Source organism: Capra hircus, chromosome 6 (genome assembly GCF_001704415.2).
Source record: "Capra hircus breed San Clemente chromosome 6, ASM170441v1, whole genome shotgun sequence".
In the NCBI taxonomy this organism is placed as follows: Eukaryota; Metazoa; Chordata; class Mammalia; order Artiodactyla; family Bovidae; genus Capra; species Capra hircus.
Genome location: NC_030813.1, coordinates 97,753,852 through 97,767,551, shown reverse-complemented (window position 1 = coordinate 97,767,551; position 13,700 = coordinate 97,753,852). Strand labels below are relative to the sequence as shown.

Here is a 13,700-nt window from a genome sequence, read left to right as displayed (position 1 = left end):
GGCAAAAAAAAAAAAAAATGTGGCCTCCTAGCTGGTAGGTACCACATTGATACAACTCAGGGAAAGAGTGGAACTTGTCCTTACTAGGAAATGTAAGTAAACTTTCTGTGACGCTTGCTTCTGTGACTGGAAGCACTGGACCAGTTTATTTTAATGGTGTCAGGAAAGATGAGAAAAAGAGAACCACCTCTCAGGTAACACTGAGGCAGTGAAGAGAGTTGATTCAATAGACCTATTCATTTTTTTTCTTTGAAAGGTATTTGCAGTCAATATCTGAACTTACCAAGTCAGAACAGCTTATAAAACCAAACCAGGAACTATCCTGGTTGTCCAATGGCGAAGACTCTGGGCTCCCAGTGCAAGGGGTCCAGGTTCCATCCCTGGTCAGGGAACTAGATCCCACGTGCCACAGCTAAAGATCCCACGTGCCGCAACTAAGACCCAGTGCAGCCAAATAAAGAAATATTTTTTTAAAGAAATCAAACTTTCATCTCTTGGCACCTCCAGGAATCCTCTTCCAGCACAGAAAGAATAGAGCACATCAGTGTTTTTTCTATTGCAGTTTCTTTTGGTCACATTATCAGCTAGGTATGGGCTAAGGAAAGACAGGTTATTTTGGACAAAATGGGGCTTACAACAGAGTCCCGTTCTTTGGGTGTGTATAACACAGGCCCTTGGGATTATAGAGTGGAGGTGACAAATAGGTTCAAGGGGTTAGATCTCATAGACAGAGTGCCTGAAGAACTCCTGACAGACACTATAGGTAATTACCTCCTGATACGACAGGAGGTTTGTAACACTGTACAGGAGGCAGTGACCAAAACCGTCCCAAAGGAAAAGAAACACAAGAAGGCAAAATAGTTGTCTGAGGAGGCTTTACAAATAGCTGAGGAAAGAAGAGAAGAGAAAGGCAAAGGAGAAAAGGAAAGATATATCCATCTGAATGCAGAGTTCCCAAAGAATAGCAAGGAGAGATAAGAAGGCCTTCTTAAATGAACAATGAAAAGAAATAAAGGAAAAATATAGAATGGGAAAGACCAGATATCTCTTCAAGAAAATTGGAGTTATCAAGGGAACATTTCTTGCAAGAACGGGCATGATAAAAGACAGAAAAAGTAAGGACCTAACAGAAGCAGAAGAGATTAAGAAGTGGCAAGAATACACAGAAGAACTAAACAAAAAAGGTCTTAATGACCTGGATAACCAGAATGGTGTGGTCACTCACCTAGAACCAGACATCCTAGAGTGTGAGGCCAAGTGGGCCTTAGGAAGCATTACTATAAATAAAGCTAGTGGAGGTGATGGAATTCCAACTGAGCTGTTTCAAATCCTAAAAGATGATGCTGTTAAAGTGCTGCACTCAATATGTCAGCAAATTTGGAAAACTCAGCAGTGGCCACTGCTGAGACTGGAAAAAGTCAGTTTTCATTCCAACCCCCGAAAAGGGCAATGCCAAAGAATGTTCAAACTACCAGTTGTGCTAATTTCACATGTTAGTAAGGTGATGCTCAAAGTCCTTTAAGTTAGGCTTCACAGTATGTGAACTCAGAACTTCCAGATGTGCAAGCTGGTTTCAAAGAGGCAGAGGAGCCAGAGATCAAATTGCCAACATTCACTGGCTCATGGAGAAAGCAAGGGCATTCTAGAAAAATGGCTACTTCTTCTTCACTGACTATGCTAAGGCCTTTGACTGTGTGGATTACAACAAACTGTGGAAAATTCTTAAAAGAGATGGGAATACCAGACCACCTTACCTGCTTCCTGAGAAACCTGTATGTGGGTATCTTGTGCTTAGTCACTCAGTCGTGTCTGACTCTTTGCACCCCATGGACTATCAAGCAACAGTTAGAACTGGACATGGAGCAACTGACTGGTTCAAAATTGGGAAACGAGTATGACAAGGCTGTATATTGTCACCCTGCTTATTTACCTTCTGTGCAAAATACATCCTGTGAAATCCTGGGCTGGATGAGTCACAAACTGGAATCAGGATTATTGGGAGAAATATCAACAATCTCAGATATGCAGGTAGTACCACTCTAACGGCAGAAAGTGAAGAGGAACTAAAGAACCTCTTGATCAGAGTGAAAGAGGCATGAGAAAAGGCTGGCTTGAAACTCAACATTAAAAAAACTAAGATCATGGCATCTGGTCCCATCATTTCATGGCAAATAGAAGGGGAAAAAGTGGAAAAAGTGACAAATTTTCTTTCCTTGGGCTCCAAAATCACTGCAGACAGTGACTGCAGCCATGAAATTTAAAGATGCTTGCTCCTTGTAAGGAAAGCTATGACAAACCAAGACAGTGAATTAAAAAGCAGAGGCGTCACTTTGCTGACAAAGGTCCATGTAGTCAAGGATGTGAGGACTGGACCGTAAGGAAATACTGAGCACCAAGGAAGGATTGATGCTTTCAAATTGTGGTGCTGGAGAAGATTCTTGAGGGTTCCTTGGACTGCAAGGAGATCAAACCTATCAATCCTAAAAGAAAACAATCCTGAATATTTATTGGAAGGACTGATGCTGAGGCCGAAACTCCAGTACTTTGGCCACCTGATGCGAAGAGCCAACTCATTGGAAAAGATCCTGATGCTGGGAAAGATTGAAGGGGCCAGCAGAGGGTGAGATGGTTAGATAGAATCACCAACTCAATGGGCATGAGTTTGAGCAAACTCCAGGAGATGGTGGAGGACAGAGGAGCCTGGTGTGCTACAGTCCATGGGGTCACAAAGAATCAGACAGGACTTAGTGACTGAACAACAGCATAGTTGTTCAGTTACCAGGTTCAGTTACCACAGTTGTTCTCTAACCAGGGAAAGAGAAAGAAGGAAAAGGATCAAGATATGTGAGATGGGGCATTGGTAGATTAACAAAACCAGAAAGTGTTAGTTGCTCAGTTGCATCCTACTCTTTGCGATCCCATGAACTGTAGTAGCCAGGTTCCTCTGTCCATGGAATTCTCCAGGCAAGAATACCAGAGTGGGTAGCCATTTCCTTCTCCAGGGGATCTTCCCCACCCAGCAATTGAACCCAGATCTCCAGCACTGCAGGCAGATTCTTTACCATCTGAGTCACCACAAAACTGAAGCTGGTCCTAAAAGAGCTTTTTACTTTGATCTTCTGGCCTCCATGTTAACTCAAAAGTGGGTAGGGAGGTGAAGGAAGTAAGGGAGCTTCCGCTATTTACACACATACACCTCATCGTTGTCCTTAAGCTATACTCGTCAATTGCCAAAGAACCTAGTGACGTTAGTATATATTATGGATGAGTACATGTTCTTCATTGTAAGAATCTTCTTTACGACGTATTACTAGGTCAGAAGACTGATTTAGCTCATCACCTATTTCCTGACTCCTGTCAAAGTGATTTTGGGAGTCTAATCCAATTGAATAAAACAGTAAAGATCCATAGTTTTAAAGACATAACCAGATCACAGATTTCAATCTAAAACTATATATCTATCAGAAAAAACTACAGAAGGAGATCTTCTATATTAAGCACTAAACAGAGGGTTCTTACGCTTGACATTGGAATGATTATCCACACAAGGAAAACTTGGTAAGTAAGAATTTATTAAAATTGAAAAAGACTTTCTTTTAAATACATGGTCCTGGATATTTATATGCAAAAAAAGATGAAGATATCTTGTACCACATACAGAAATTAAATCAAGATATAGCAAAGATTTGAATAGGCAGAGATAAAACCATAAAACTTTTAGAATAAAGCAAAGGAGAAGGTCTCATGACACTGGATTTGACAGTGGTTTCTTGGATGGAACACCAAAACCACAGGCAACAACAATACCAAAATAGATAAACTGGACTTCATGGAAATTTAAAACTTCTGTGCATCAAAGGTGACTATCAATAAAGTAAAAAGGCAACTCACATAATGGGGGAAAATTCTGAAAGTCATATATCTGATAAGGGATTAATATTTATATATATAAAGAACTCCTACAACTCAACAATTTAAAAAAAAATTAAATGTGCAGAAGACATGAATAGACTTTTCCCCAAAGAAGAAATATAAATGGCCGGTAAGCAAATGAAAAGATGCTCAACATCACTAATCATTCAGTTCAGTTCAGTTCAGTTGCTCAGTCGTGTCTGACTCTTTGCAACGCCATGAATTGCAGCACGCCAGGCCTCCCTGTCTATCACCAACTCTTGGAGTTCACTCAGACTCATGTCCATCGAGTCAATGATGCCATCCAGCCATCTCATCCTCTGTCATTCGTTTCTCCTCCTGCTCCCAATCCCTCCCAGCATCAAAGTCTTTTCCAGTGAGTCAACTCTTCGCATGAGGTGGCCAAAGTATTGGAGTTTCTGCCTTAGCATCAGTCCTTCCAATGAATACCCAGGACTCGTCTCCTTTAGGATGGACTGGTTGGATCTCCTTGCAGTCCAAGGGACTCTCAAGAGTCTTCTCCAACACCACAGTTCAAAAGTATCAATTCTTGGGCACTCAGCTTTCTTCACAGTCCAACTCTCACATCCATACATGACTACTGGAAAAACCATAGCCTTGACTAAATGGATCTTTGTTGGCAAAGTAATATCTCTGCTTTTGAATATGCTATCTAGGTTGGTCATAATTTTCCTTCCAAGGAGTAAGCATCTTTTAATTTCATGGCTGCAGTCACCATCTGCAGTGATTTTGGAGCCCCAAAAATTAAAGTCTGACACTGTTTCCTCTGTTTCCCCATCTATTTGCCATGAAGTGATGGGACCAGATACCATGATCTTCGTTTTCTGAATGTTGAGCTTTAAGCCAACTTTTCACTCTCCACTTTCACTTTCATCAAGAGGCTTTTTAGTTCCTCTTCACTTTCTGCCATAAGGGTGGTGTCATCTGCATATCTGAGGTTATTGATATTTCTCCCGGCAGTCTTGATTCCAGCTTGTGCTTCTTCCAGCCCAGTGTTTCTCATGATGTGCTCTGCATATACGTTAAATAAGCAGGGTGACAATATACAGCCTTGACGTACTCCTTTTCCTATTTGGAACCAGTCTGTTGTTCCATGTCCAGTTCTAACTGTTGCTTCCTGACCTGCATATAGGTTTCTCAAGAGGCAGGTCAGGTGGTCTGGTATCCCCATCTCTTTCAGAATTTTCCACAGTTTATTGTGATCCACACAGTCAAAGGCTTTGGCATAGTCAACAAAGCAGAAATAGATGTTTTTCTGGAACTCTCTTGTTTTTTTCAGTGATCCAGCGGATATTGGCAATTTGATCTCTGGTTTCTCTGCCTTTTCTAAAACCAGCTTGAACATCAGGAAGTTCACGGTTCACGTATTGCTGAAGCCTGGCTTGGAGAATTTTGCTCATTACTTTACTAGCGTGAGATGAGTGCAATTTGCGATAGTTTGAGCATTCTTTGGCATTGCCTTTCTTTGAGATTGGAATGAAAACTGATCATTAGGGAGATGCAAATCAAACCCACAGTTAGATACCACTTCACACCCATTTGGAGAAGGAAACGGCAACCCACTCCAGTATTCTGGCCTGGAGAATTCCATAAACTGTGTAGTCCATGGGGTCGCAAAGAGTCGGACATGACTGAGCAACATTCACTTCACTTCACACCCATTAGGTTGGCTACTATCAAGAAACCAGAAAATAGCCAGAGTTGGTGAGGATATGGAGAAATTGGAACTCTTGTGTATCACTGGTGTGGGTGTAAAATGGTGTGGCTGTCATGAGGGGTCCTCAAAAAATTAGACATAGAATTACCATGTGACCAATTTCATTCCTAGGTATATACCCCAAAGAACTGAAAACAGGGACATGAGTTTGTTTATATGTAATATATAGCAGCATCATTCACAGCAGCCAAAAAGTGGAAGCAACCCACGTGTCCATTGATAGATGAATGGGCAAGCAAAATAGGTGTGTGTATATACATCCAATGGTGTGTTATTCAGCCTTAAAGAGAAATGAAGCTCTGATACACACCACATCAGGGATGAACGTTAAGGACTTTATACTAAATGAAGTAAGCCAGACACAAAAGGATGAATATTGTATGATTTCACTCACATGAGGTAGCTAGACTAGTAAAAATCATAGAAATAGAAAGTACAATGGTGGGCAACAGGGGCTGGGGCAGGAGGAAAGAGGGTTATTGTTTAATAGGTATATAGTTGCAGTTTGGGAAGATGAAAAAATTGTGGAGATGAGTAGTGGTGATGGTTACATAACAATATGAAGGTACTTAAAAAGTTCTGGAGATGAATAGTGGTGATGGTTACATAATGATATGAAGGTACTTGATGCCATTGAATCGTACACTTACAATGATTAAAATAGTAAAAAAAAAAAATTAGTATCATGTATATTTTACCATACATACATAAAAAAACTTAAAATAATTCTTTAATAAGAGACTTTGTTTAGGAGAACAGAGATGCTACAGGCATGAAGATTTCCAAACCATGTATCCTCCCAAAAAAGATTAGTATCTAGAATATATGAAGATATCTCAAACTGGTTTTTTTTTTCCTCAACTGTTAAAAAAAAAGAAATCCAAATTGAAAATGGGTAAAAAGAATAGACATTTCACTGAAGAGGGCATACAGATGGCGAACAAGCACAGGGAAAGATATTCAACATCACTAGCACCAGGGAAATGCAAATTAAAACTACATGAAATATCAAATATATAACTATCAGAATGGCTAACATAACAAATAGTGACAGCACTGCCTAACACCAATTATTTAATGATGACACCAGATAGTGATATCACCAGTACTGATGATGATATGAAGACCTTGGATCAATCATACATTGTTGGTAAGAATATAATATGGTACAGCTGCTCTGGAAACAGTTTGACCAAGTCCTTAAAAACTAAACATGTAGGACTTCCCTGGTAATACAGTGAATAAGAATCCAGCTGCCAATGCAGGGGACATAGGTTCGATCCCTGGTCCGGGAAGATCCCATTTGCCGCAGAGCAACTAAGCCCGTGCACCACAGCTACTGAGCTTGTGCTCTGGAGCCTCTGTTCTGCAACTACTGAAGCCCGTGTGCCTAGATCCTGTGCTCTGAAACAAGAGAAGCCACCACACCACAACTAGAGAGTAGCCCTCATTCGCTAAAACTAGAGAAAAGTCTGAGCATAGCCACAAAAACCCAGCACAACCAAAAATAAAATTAAGATAAATATATTATTTTTAAGAAAGAACTAAATGCTTATTAGCTTTGCACAGTGGCAGTTTTGTAGGCAATGAGGTTTATCCAAAGTGTGATTATTGCTAATTGAAAGCTTTTCCCAATACCCCACTGTGATGACTTGAAATATAGTCTGCAATGGCAATTTCTGACACTCTCTATGGAGACCGAGTTAAAAAAAAAAAAAAAGGCTAGATATGTATTATCAAATGACCCAGCAATTGCAATCTTGGGTGTTTATTCCAGACAAATAAAAACTTATGTTCACACAAACACCTGTAGACTAATGTTCATAGCTTCTTGATTTGCAATGGCCAAAAACTTGAAATAAACCAGGTATCTTGTAGGGGTGAATAAACACACTTAGTCCATCCATACCAGGGAATACTATCCAATAATAAAAGGTACCAAACTACTGATCAACACAAACCTTAGATGGTCTCCAGGGAATTATGCTGAGTTAAAAAACAAACAAACAAACAAAAAAGCTCAGTCCTAAAGGCTCCATTCCACATGATCCCATTTGTATAATTTTCTTGAAATGATAAAATTATAGAATTGGAGAACAGATTATTGAGTGCTGGAGATCACTAAGAAGGATGTGGAGGAGAGAAGTGGGTGTGGCTATAAAAGGGTGGCACTAGGGGTCTTTGAGGTGATGAAACTGTCTGCCCCGTGCCTTGACTATAGTGGTAGCCATATGAATCTACGCATGTGAAACTGCATAGACTAAAGACACAGAGTGAAAAAGCTGGCTTGAAACTCAACATTCAAAAAATTAAGATCATGGCATCTGGTCCTATCACTTCATGGCAAATAGATTGGGAAAAAGTGGAAACGGTGACAGACTTTATTTTGGGGGGTTCCAAAATCACTGCAGATGGTGACTGCAGCCATGAAATTAAAAGACGCTTGCTCCTTGGAAGAAAAGCTATGCCAAACCTTGGCAGTATGTTAAAAACAAAGATATCACTTTACTAACAAAGGTCCATCTAGTCAAAGCTATAGTTTTTCCAGTAGTTATGTATGGATGTGAGAGTTGGACCATAAAGAAGGCTGAGTGCCGAAGAACTGATGCTTTCGAACTGTGGTCCTGGAGAAGACTTGAGCATCCCTTGGACAGAAAAGAGATCAAACTAGTCAATCTTAAAGGAAATCAACCCTGAATATTCATTGGAAGGACTGATGCTGTAGCTGAAGCTCCAATACTTTGGCTACCTGATGTGAAGAGCCAACTCACTGGAAAAGACCCCGATGCTGGGAAGGAATGAAGGCAGGGGGAGAATGGGATGACAAAAGATGAAATGATTGGATGGCATCACCGACTCAATGGACAAGAGTTTGGGCAAACTCTGGGAGATGGTGAAGGACAGGGAAGCCTGGCGTGCTGCAGTCTATGGGGTCACAAAGATTCAGACACAACTGAGTGACTGAATAGCAACAAAATACACATACACAGAAAGGAGAGCATGTAAAGCTCATGGAATCTGAATAAAGTGAAGCATTGTATCAGTGTCAGTATCTTGGTGTTGATATTGTACTGTGGTTATACAGGACGGGGATAAAGAGTGAAGGATATACAGGATCACTCTATTCTTTCTTACGACTGCCCATGAACTTGGAATTTTCTAAAACAGACAAAAAAATAACCAAAGTAAACATTATGAAGAAGCACAAAGTAGATTCATTAGAAGCAAGTAAAACAATTATCCATAAACTTATTCTTATCACCTCCCAAGGCATCTCTTTGGTTAAAAAAGGGAAATTTTCATTTCTTGTTAGACAAAGGATACAGTCTGGTTTTTTCCTAATTTGAACATAAGGTTTTCCTGTGAGAATTAAGCTAGTAAAGTTCAGGAGAGTAGCCATTAGCCACCTTAACTGCTTCCAAAACAAAATAAGAAAAGCAACGCATACTTAAAGGTAGCCAAAGGGTAAACACTTAGAAAGGTGGGCCTTCAATATATATGCAAGGAAAAGGTGTTAACTAACTTTTGAAGAGTCCTCTGAAGAAAGAAACTATTACTACCAGGAAGGGTGTCTGTATTGTTCTAGAAAAGCATGAACCCAGAGCAGAAAGCATTAACCCGTCCTCAACCCAGCCCTGGAGGGAGAGTACTTTGTCCTTATAGGAGTATTGGCCTGCTTGCCAGGTAGAGTTGACAGAGATGCCGCTTACAGAACATGCATTATGTATGAGGTACTTTACCTGCCTTGTCATTAATCCTCTGAACAACCCTACAAAATAGTTATCTCCATAATGAAACTAAGGCTTAAGAGATGAGATAACTTAGGACTTCCCTGGTGGTCCAGTGGTTAAAACGTCACTTTCCAATGCAGTGGGCACGAGTTTGATCCCTGGTTGGGAAAAACCAAGGTCCTGCGTGCCTCGGAGTATGACCAAAATTTTAAAAAGAGAGAGTCATGTATACTATCATGTAAGAAACAAATCGCCAGCCTATGTTCGATACAGGATACAGGATGCTTGGGGCTGGTGCACGGGGATGATCCAGAGAGATGATATGGGGTGGGAGGTGGGAGGGGAGTTCAGGATCGGGAACTCATGTACACCCGTGGCTGATTCATGTCAATGTATGGCAAAACCAATACAGTATTGTAAAACAAAATAAAGTAAATAATAAGTAAATAATAAAAAAGTAAATTAAAAAAAAATAAAAAGAGAGAGTCGGAAAAACTTGCTAGAGATCACGCAGCTACAAGATGCCAGGCCTGGGCTTTGCTCCCCTGCCTGCCATGCCATCTCCTGCCCACCACACTGGAGTGAGTGCGCGAAGCTGCCGTGCTTGATGCCATGGTCCTGGAATCATCTAGTTAACTCTCCTCGCTCTTCTCACTTGCAAGTTTTGCTTTCTCATATAGATGTTCTTAAAAGGGGATCCAGTGCGAGTGTTTGTCCTTTTGGCAGTTGAGTTTCTCACTGTACATGAATCGGTTGACATTGTGATTTTGTCACCAGTCCATTTTAACAATGGTTAATAGGCGTGCGTTCTTCTATGGCTGATAATTCTGGGTATACTGGAGAATTCTGTTACTGTAAAAATATAAGATACTGAACTTGGGTTAACTTCCAAGGTATTACACCAACCTGTGGGGCGTCAGAATTCAGTCTTCAAGATGGAGATATGGTATTACTGATTTAAGTAACTGTCCCAGGCTTACAGCATCAGTTATTGGCAAAGCTAAGGTTGAGAAATAGGTCTCCTACCCATTACTCTGGTATAACCATTTCAGCTCTACTTATCCTGACGGAGCACCCTATTTCAGGGGCAGATCCAGAAAAATTGGTTTACATGCTCAGTTAACGTCCTTATTTTCTGTACTCCCTCTGCATTTTGAGTACTGGTGGAATTATTTTTGTTAGCATTATTTGTAGCTTTATAATGAGCCCACAATATTCTGTACATAAATTAATGAATGGATACTGAAAACTGTATTGTGAATGCTTAAAACGTTCATCATTTTTCATATTATATTAACTGGATAGCTATGCACCACTGGCTCATAGAACAGCTTTTATATATTACACAGACTACTACCTATAAATAGCTGTATTCATTAGCGTATTTCCACCACCTGTTATAGTACCTGTCACAAGTAGGTTGTCAACAGTTATGAATGGGTTTGGATTGGATTCGATTGAATTAAATTGATTGAAAGTGGCTCTAATGTGTTTCAACTTCTAGATTCTGTAATTTATTTAACACCCCTACTCAGACAGATGTTTAGACAACAGCATGATTGTTCACTGACACAGTGTTAGGCCAGTCGTCTGTGCCTTAGTGTGAAAGAAGTACCTAATCAGGTAGGTCAGTTCTGAGAACTAGGATCTTCCTGAGTCCTCGCAGGTTAGCAGCCTGGAAGGGATGTCTGTCTTCTCCCTCTCAGAAGAGCCAGGGAATCTCAGCACATGAAAGCAGGTATCATGAAGGTATCAGAAATGTGGCAGCGCTGGTTCAAACCCAGTAAGTAACTTTTTGTGGTTAATTATAAAACCCGAAATATTAATAATGAGCAGTGATATTTCCTTGTGAAAGTGTTAGTTGCTCAGTCGTGTCCGACCCTTTGCAACCCCGTGGACTATAGCCAGCCAGTCTCCTCTGTCCTTGGGAATTCCCAGGCAAGAATACTAGAGTGGGTAACCATTACCCTCTCCAGGGGATCTTCCCAGCCCAGGGATTGAACCTGGGTCTCCCGCATTGCAGGCAGATTCCTTACTGTCTGAGCCATCCACTCTTACTCCTGGGCCATGAGACTTTTAGTTGTCATCGTGTCTTCTAAACAGTGTTGCTAAAGCAGGCAAGATGATGGTGGTGGAAATTTCCATGACCTTCTACCAGTTCAAACAAGAGACCTGCATTCAGAGCTTTTAGCTCCCTGTGAACATCCCTCTTTGCCAAACAAAAATAATAGCCACTGTTAGAGGTGCATTTAAGCACACTATCCTGTTTGTCAGGTCACCTGTGGAGGTCACTTAGGACATTTTAGTTTCTTGGAACAAGATTTCTCTTTTGCCTTAAGGATTGTTGGCATCCAGTGTCTCAAATCAATTTTGTCTGATAGATTTGGGCAAAGAAGGAAACTGATAATTCGTTACTTCCTTCTGTTTTATACCAATAACTTTTCACAGATATATCTGAAGCTTCTGGTTTTCATTTCATTTTTGTGGAGAATGTTTTGTTCACATATTTTTCCTTGAAAATACAATATCCAAAATGCCTGACATCTGTATTTTTTTTGTTGTTGTGTTGGTTGAAGCAAATGTAAAGTTATCCACAACACATTGTTTTCTAGAGCATTCATCTTCAGAGTCTTCTAAGATGGTTGCTCAATAGCATGTCATGAGGAAAGTCCAGATTTGCAAAGCATTTGTCATTTCTTTCTGTGCAGCTGATTTGTTTAGTAACCATTTCTCACACTCTTGTCTGCCAAGTTGTAGACATATGCATGCCAGGTCCGTAGCTCTATAAATCCATAAATGTTAATAACAGTGCTAGGACTTACTGGTGGTCCGGTGGTTGAGACTCTGTACTTCTGACGCAGAGGGCATGGGTTTGATCCCTGGTCAGGGAACTAAGATCCCACATGCCACGCAGCCAATAAATAAATAAAAAGATGATGAATGTAGATAGTTTCAAAATGTCATATTACTAGAAAACTATGTTAGGGACTTCCCTGGTCATCCAGTGGCTAAGACCCCACGCTCTCCATGCAAAGGGTCAGGGTTCAATCCCTGCTCAGGGAACTCAACCCCACCTTCCGCAGCTAAGTGTTTGCATAACTCAACTAAAGATTCCACATGCTGCAAGGAAGATCAAAGATCATACATGCCACAACTAAGACCTAGCACAGACATATAAATCCATAAACATTTTTTAAAAGAAAACTATATTAAGTAATATTAACGGCACTAAAAGTAGGTTGTATGCTTTTGGTATCTGGATTTTCTCCTGAAAGTCCTAACCCAAACTCTTTGGTCCTTTCTTGAATACACTGATGCTTGTATAAGGATGCACATCTTTAGGAGAAAGTTTCCATCAATTCTCAACTAAAATTCTGGAATATTTAAGGTAGTGATAGAAAACAGTCTAACATGTTACTTGCTCAAGGGATTTCCAACCTGCGTAGTTGACAGTAATGATACTCGTGAATCTTTGTTTCATAAAATATGCTTTTGTTTTCTTCATTAAAGTAAGCTTCCTTTCTATCTTGAAAGAGCGAGATCAAGTTTTGCCTTAGTTATTAAAACTTGTTTGTTTTATTTCAGGGGTACAGGCATCAGGCATGGATGGGAAGAAATGCAGTGTATGGATGTTTTTACCTCTTGTTTTTACCTTGTTTACGTCTGCTGGATTGTGGATAGTGTGAGTATTCTCTTCTTTAAGGACTCAGGTGTAATGTAGATTAAAAAAGTGAAGTCTTGATAGTACAGCCCCCGTTTTTTGTGTCTGCAGGCTCCACACCCTCAGAGTCAACCAACTCCTAATCAGAAATATTCAGGAAAAAAAAAATTCCAGAAAGTTCCAAAAAGCAAAACTTAAATTTGCTGCTCACTGGCAACTACTTATATGGCATTTTACTTTATCTTTACAACTACTGTATTAAGTGTCATCAATAACTTAGAAATGAAAGTATACAAGAGGATGTGCAAAGAGTACGGGTGACCCTTGACCAACAGTAGTTTGAACTGTGAGGGTCCACTTACACGTGGATTTTTTTTTTCAATAAATACTACAGTACTATGTGGTCCATGGTTGGTTGAGTTCGAGGATATGGAGCTGACTGTGTGAGAATCCACAGATTCTGGTATCCACTGCTCATCCTGGAACCAGTCCCTGGCAAATACAGATGGACAACTGTCTATGTCATATTCTCATGAATGTATCTGTAAATACTTTAAAATAATGTTTGCTAACTCAGCCTTCCTGAAGTCCCCGTTTCCCTTTCTTTATTCTATCACCCAAAGTAAATAATAAGTATGAGTAATAAATTATGCAGAGC

General features: G+C 40.2%; 1 protein-coding gene across 3 annotated transcripts in view; it reads left to right on the top strand.

The window, feature by feature from the left end:
• Nucleotides 1-13,700, top strand: part of TMEM150C (transmembrane protein 150C) — a 113,492-nt gene that overhangs the window by 79,678 nt on the left and 20,114 nt on the right. For all 3 annotated transcript variants that reach the window (XM_005681828.1, XM_018049649.1, XM_018049647.1), the window contains exon 2: nucleotides 12,967-13,063. In XM_005681828.1, the coding sequence (XP_005681885.1) occupies nucleotides 12,984-13,063 (80 nt within the window). In that variant the 5' untranslated portion in view covers nucleotides 12,967-12,983. The remainder of the gene's footprint in view (nucleotides 1-12,966; nucleotides 13,064-13,700) is intronic.